Source organism: Sceloporus undulatus, chromosome 6 (assembly GCF_019175285.1).
Source record: "Sceloporus undulatus isolate JIND9_A2432 ecotype Alabama chromosome 6, SceUnd_v1.1, whole genome shotgun sequence".
NCBI lineage: Eukaryota > Metazoa > Chordata > Lepidosauria > Squamata > Phrynosomatidae > Sceloporus > Sceloporus undulatus.
The window spans coordinates 133,699,160-133,706,101 of NC_056527.1; the positions used below are offsets into that span (position 1 = coordinate 133,699,160).

At 45.1% G+C, this 6,942-nt stretch overlaps 1 protein-coding gene across 1 annotated transcript in view; it reads right to left on the reverse strand.

The window, feature by feature from the left end:
* The window catches only part of COLCA2 (colorectal cancer associated 2), a 9,187-nt gene extending 8,021 nt beyond the window's left edge, over positions 1–1,166 (reverse strand). The window contains exons 1-2 of the mRNA XM_042473970.1: positions 1,145–1,166; positions 877–998 (exon numbers count right to left, since the gene is read on the reverse strand). Of these exons, the coding sequence (XP_042329904.1) occupies positions 877–998; positions 1,145–1,166 (144 nt within the window). The remainder of the gene's footprint in view (positions 1–876; positions 999–1,144) is intronic.
* Positions 1,167–6,942: the final 5,776 nt, after the last annotated feature.

Here is a 6,942-nt window from a genome sequence, read left to right on the forward strand (position 1 = left end):
TGTTTTATTACAGCTCCCAGAATCCCTCAGACAGCATGGGTACGGATTCTGGGGTTTGAAGTCCAAAAATAAACTATTCCCAGCTCTAATCCTGATCACTTTTGGTTTGATTCTGGGGGAATCTGGGAAGCTGTCATTCAAAAGGACCATGTATACAAGCCATGGTTCTGATCATTTTGGTTTCAATCAGGGGTTTCCAGTGGTTGGGAGATTCTGGGAGTTGTACCCCAAAAATAACTTTGGGAATGAGTTCTGATTCTTTCGGCTTGAATCAGGAGCTCCCTGGTTCACGGGTCAACTTTTTTAGCCTTTCCACCACAATCTCTTCTTCTCACTGAGATAGGACTTTTTGGTGGGCTTAAGGTAAGCTGATACAGTGCTACTTGGCTGTTGTCATTGTTGCTTCCTTTCTCTTGCTGGCTGGGGATGCTGGGAGTTGGTGTCCAAAGAGGTAACATTTCCCAGCTCTGCATTTAGACTGCAAGTTCCAGCTGCACTAGCCAAGACAGCCCCAGTTTACACAAACATGGTCACAAACTAGTTGCACCTCCACAGGCTGATGGGTAGAAGATGGTGTAGTTGAATGCACTTTCTTTGTCTTTAATATATATTGCAGATAGAAAACTAGTATGGCAGGGAAAGGGATCCAAGGCCACACCTTCCATTGACATGCTAGTTTTTCTTCCAGAGTGGAAGCACGCAATGTCCACCAAATCAGAAATGGAGCTGTCTATGTCCAGTACAGGTCCTGGATTCGGTCCACTAGTGTTTGTGGTATATATTGTATTACTCAGACTGTGTTACTGATCCAACACCACAATGCCTCCCATAATCCCCAGAAACATCCCCAAGTGGGAAAGAAAAGAGAGGGCTTACGGCTTCCTCCACCACCGCCTGCTTGGCTCGCCTCTGTTGCAGAAGTTCCTTCACTGTAATTTTGACTCGGACACCTTGGTAGATCTTCGGCTTTCCTGAAAGGACAGGATTAAAAACAGAAACTATTTTGCCCGCCCCAGTTGAGACACAAAATTGAAGACGCAGCGATGCTTATATTTCTAGGGTTGCATCTGCACCATAGAAACAATCCGGTTCGACATCACTTTAACTGCTGTGGCTCAATGCTATGCAGTTCTGGGAATTGTACCAGAGCGGAGCAGGTAAGCCATCTTGAGGCCTGGTTTTGGGTAAAAGGTGGAATATAAATAAAGGTAATAACATCAACAATGGTGGCAAGCAAAAAGAGACAAAAAAAACAGACTGGGGAGGTATCATGATGGTTTAGAGAAGCCAATGGCAGAAAGCATGCTCCAGTAACACAAAAGTAGTTTCATATTTCACCAATACAGTTCAGGCAGAGACCAGTATAATTCTTGGAAGAAGCTTGCCAGAAGTTGGGACATTTTTATTTATGGGAGAAGGGTCTCAAAAGCTGGTAGAATGAAGCTGGGTGCCTCTTTGCAAGAAAAGAGCCGTGTGTGGGTTTGGACCAAAGATCTATCTCAAAGGTAGGGATCATGCAAGTGTTCAGATGTTGTTGGACTATCTCTACCTGGATCTATCACCATTAGGTATGCTGGACAGGACTCTTAGAACTTGATTCCCACCATGGCTTAGCTAGTCTAAGCATTTTGCTGATAGTCTAGCCCCCTCCAGCAAGACAAGTATCCAAATACATCTTCCCACCCATGTCCTCCAGCAACGGAAACACAGAGGAAGACATCTGATACGAAAAGTAATGTTATAAAGTCAGGCAGGGGTGAGCAAGGGGTGGCCCATACATACCCCAGGGACCATTTGAAAAATGACATTTTCCCCTTTATAAAGGGTGTTTTAAACTTCTACAGGGGCATCTTCAGGGCGGTGTGGGGAGTATGGACTGCACTGGGTGATCTCCCAGAGGTGATTGTGCTGGTGGGAAGGGATTGCAGAAGGTGCGCAGTGTACCACCGCACCTCTCCATGGATAGATCTTAGAGACTGAAGACCCTGGGAAGGACCCAGTTCACCCTTCTGAAAGTGACAAGGAGGCCAGCCGGAATGCTGTCGGCATACCATGGCGAACTCTTGGAGGTCTCTCCCATTACTTAAAGGTGCCTTTGACCTTCAGGATTTGCAAACAAGATGAGTAGACTGGAAGCACCAGGAACACAGACAGTCCCTTTGTTTCCCTGGTCCACTAGCCATTGATGGCAAATAGACCAAACTCCTTCCCTATCTACGTCCGATGGACCATTGGCTTGGTGAATCCATGCATGAGTTGCCACACGGGAGTGACACCAATCCTTGCGATGCCACTGCAAATACCCAGTAGTTCCCAAACTTTTGTCCTGGGGAATGTCAGTTCCCAGAAGCCCCAATCAGCTTTGGCCAACAGTCAGGAATTCGGGGAACTGAAGTCCAAACCATCTGGAGTACCAAAGTTTGGGAACCACTGCAGGCATGAAGACATTTTCACCAGGTTCTTTGGGGAGAAACTGGGATGTTTTATAAACTCAGTGGAGTGCTGGGGGCCTTTTACAAAAACAGGGAATGAATTCCCAATCACTACTTGTTGTTTAAGACAAAAATGGTGAAAATGAATGCCACCACACCTGAAAGTGAAGAGGTATGCCCTCTGAACTTCTCCTGATCCTCCCACCATCTACTTTTTGCAGATCACCCAGAGTCCTGGCATTCAAACCTCCCTGTCCAGCATGGTATAGTGGTCTGAGCATTGGACTATGACTCTGGAGATCAGGGTTCAATTCTCAGGTCGGCAATGAAATCCAATGAGTAGTCATGGGCATGTCACACTCTCTCAGCTTCAGAGGATGGCAATGGCAAACCTCCTCAGAAGAAACATACCAAGAAAACCCTTTGATAGGTTTGTCTTAGGGTCACCGTAAGCTGGAAATGACAGCACACACAAACACACACAGGTCTGTGAACAAAAAGATTCAGAAACTTTTAGAGACCCCTTCAAAGCATCTTGCAAAATGCTTCCAAGTTTGATTCGGCCCAGGGGTCTTTTTTCATTGACAGGAGTGTGAGTTTATTGTCCTTTCGGTCTTTCTCTCTCATGTTCGTACACATCCAGTCCTACTTTCTTCCTCTCCTTGAATTTTATTCCATCGTAAGAGCCTACTTTTTCAAATTTGGGGAGCGAGGTGGACCTGTTCTTGTTAAATCTTTAGGATTTACAGACACTTGAAGAGCTACTAATGTGTCCTGTTGCCTACATAATAAAGCACCTTGCTGACATTTGCAAAGAAAACTGCAATTCATGGCCAAGAAGCAAAACAAGTGTTAAAATCCATTAGGAAAGAAGGACTTTGTTGCCTTATTGGTAGTGATTTGAATTCTTCAAAACCATGCAAGCTTTCAGGTTGTGCAGAACTCTTCATCATATTAAGCATTTCTCTTTCCTCCTTTTTTTTTTTTTTTTAAAAAAATCATCTAGTTTGATGAAGATTTTGCAGAACGCAAAAGCTGGCAAACATTTGAGGAATTTGGTTTCGTCCCAAAGATCTGGCTGGCCTAATCCCATCTCAACCGCAACAACATTCACATCCGTCTGCTCACCTCAAAAATTGTTCTGTGATTTCTGGAAAACACCCCAACATCCAGGGATTAGAGGATTAATTGTTTTAGAGGATTTCATTCAGGGAACATTAAAGTACTAGGAGCTGGGGTCTCTTTTGGAAGTCCTTTATGGCAAAGTCTTGAGATTTAGGTGGGGCCAGAAGGAATCACTAGATCCAAAAAACACACTGCAGAAATAATCCAGTTTGAGACTGCTTTAACTGCACTGGCTCAGCACTAGGGAATCTTGGGAACTGCAGTTTTGCGAGGCATTGAGCCTTCTCTGTCAGAGAGCCCTGGTGCCACAATAAACTACAATTCCCAGGATTCCCTAGCACTGAGCCAGGGAAGTTCAAGTGTCTTTTGGACCAAAGTCAGTCACCCAAACTCCACATATCATGGAATTAACAATTCAGAGAGATTATATCAGAAATTGGCATTTGATTGCCTCTTTGCTCAGTGCAAATTCTCTGAATTTTATATATATAGCAGAACTCTAAATCAGAGTTTGGAAACTCTGGGGGAGTACAGCTCCCAGAACCCCCCAACCAGCAAGGGATTCTGGGAATTGAAACCCCTCCCAAAAGGTTTTATGTGACTACTCAGTGCACAGTGTGCAAGAAATAAGTATATTGCTCTTCCATCAAACTGTTTGGCTGCAAGTCTACATTTCTAGAATAATCTAGATTGGAAAGGTACCCCTAAAGGTCATCTAGTCCAACCCTCCACTGCTTCCATTGAGGACAATGGACTCCCCCCTCCAAAATTAAAAGGTATTCAAAGTGAAAAGGTATTGTTAATAGATGAGTAATGTAACCTGTCCTGGTTTTTTGTTGGCAAGATTTGTTCAGAGGACGTTTGCCAATGCCTCCCCCTGAGGCTGAGCTGCATCCACACTGCAGAAATAATCCGGTTTGACACCACTTTAGCTGCCATGGCTCAGTGCTCCGGAAATCTGGGAACTGTACTACAATTCCAAACTGCAGTTCAAACTACCAAACTACCATGCCCAGATTTCCAAACTACAATTCAAAAGACTACCAGATTCCCAGAGCATTTGAGCCATGGTAGTTAAATTGGTGTTAAACCGGATTATTTCTGCAGTGTGGATGCAGCCAAATGAGAGTTGTGACTTGTCCCAGGAAAAAGATGCCCCAAAAGATGCAAAAAGTTCCTCCCTCTTTCTCTTTCATTTCTCCAAGAAGTGCATGGGTTTCCTCGGGAGTCAAAGCCTCCTTTGGGTCCACCTTTGCAAGCTCTCCAATTCTGCATCCACACTGCAGAATTAAGCCGGTTTCACTCCACTTCAAATGCCATGGCTCCATGCTATGGAATTCTAGGCACTATATCCTGGGGATTTGTAGTTTAAATTCGAACCCTTGGTCTCCTAGTCCGAGGCTCAAACCAAGAAAAGAAGACAATGCACCTCTGCACCTCAATAAAATGGACCTGCCTGCCCATCTTCCCAATTCTCTCTCCAGGTGTGCATCTACACTACAGACATAATGCACTTTGACACTGCTTTAACTGCCCTGGCTCCTTGTTACAGCATCCTGTGGGTTGTAGTTTGGCCAAGCAGAGGAGGCTCAAGACGTGGCTCAAGCTACAAACCCCAGGATTCCCATAGGATAAAGTTACAGCACTTAAAGCGGTGTCAAACTGCGCTATTTGTACAGTGTGGATGCACTCCCGCAAGAGGCGGCTGGAGTTTTTCGCCTGGCTGCGACGCGCCTCCGGGGGAAGTTTGTTGCGCGGCAGCGCCACTACTGGCCACTATGGGAATGACAACGGGGAGCGCACAACGCTTCCAAACCAAGTGGAGACCCACTTTTACAAATCTAAGCACCCCCTTTTTTGTGTGCTTTAAGGGCCACACTGTTCTCCTTTCGTCCCTTTTATTCCCTGGGAGATGAACAGCGTTGGAAAGAGTGTCTCAATGGTAAAGCCCCCTAAAAGTGACCATTTGGGGGGTTCAGAGCATCCCCAAAATATATCCTCTGTGGCATTGTGCACCCAAAGTTTTTACAAATCTTGGTCTCTATGGAGGTCGATGGAACTCCTTTTGCCATTTTGTGGTGTTACATTCCTCCCCTCTCACAAGCTTTGAGACAGAGAAAGTGCCAAGAGTTTTTTGATGGAAAGAAAGTGCAAATTTGTTGCAAAGCAAGAAGCAATTTTTTTAAAAAAAAGATTAGCTCTCCCTGCCTGTGTGTGTGTTTTGTGTATGTGTGTGTGTGTGTGTATAAAGAAAAGCCTTCACACAAAGCAGCCACATTCCAGAGTGCGCACCTGGAGAGCTGTTTCTTCCTCCCAATGGCCCTGGCGCAATGGCGTTGGGTGTGTGTATATTTTATGTATATGAGTTCGGTGCAACCTTGCGCACTTAAAACCCATTTGATTTCATTGCAGTTTGGAAACAACTTGGACTTCCTTCTCCATTCCCTTTCTTCCCTTTCCTCTCTCTCCCACCCCATGCTTTCTTTCCCTCCCTCCTCCACCCTTTTTTTATTTGAAGGTAAATTCTCACTCTCACTCTCTGGAGGAAAAAAAATAATACATGGAAGCAAATTTAATTCAACTTACCTGACATTTTTGCAAGAGCAGAAGATGGATATAAAGTTGCTGGGTTGTGCTTTTTTTTAATGTCACTGGAAAAGACCAAAAAAGAGAGCCCAAAAATGTTGCTGGAGGAGAAAACACCACCAGCCCAAGTCCTGAGTCCTCAGCTTGGCTTCCTAAGGCAAAGGCAGAAAACACCCAGCAAAGAAAAATCAGATTTTTTCCAGGAAAAACCCCTTCCAAATCTTTTTCTGCAGGTCCCAAGTGGCAGGCCGACAATATTAAAGTTTTATACCTACGGATATAAGTTTGAATTTTTCTCTCCCCAAGCCAAGTATTTAAAAGCTCTAGAAACCAATGATTTGACAATCAATGATTGCGCGATACTTTCAATTTGAATATTCAAAGGCTCCACAAAATGGACTACCTTGGAGTGAAATGCAGCATCTTCCCATCTAGCAAAGGGTCCCAGGGAATAGGATCTCTTCCCGGGGGGCTCCCCGTGACTCCATTTGGGGGTGTTTGGGGACTTTTTAGGTTTCTGGTCACAAATAGGGCAGAACCCCTGAACCTTGGCCTTTATTTTCGTGGGAGAGGGAAACCAAGTTTCTTGGAGGGGTCCTCTTTCAATTCCTGGGTGCTGAGACACCCCGTCACAGTTTGGGGGTCTTTGGGGTTTGAGGTAGACTTGGGGGGCCACACAGGAGACATTGGGGTGCCAAAATGGCCTACAAACATGGCCTGGGAAGACACCTGAGGCCTGCAAAGGACGGTCACATATGTGGCCAGGCTGTCGTTCCACCTCCCCGAATATTTCCTATAT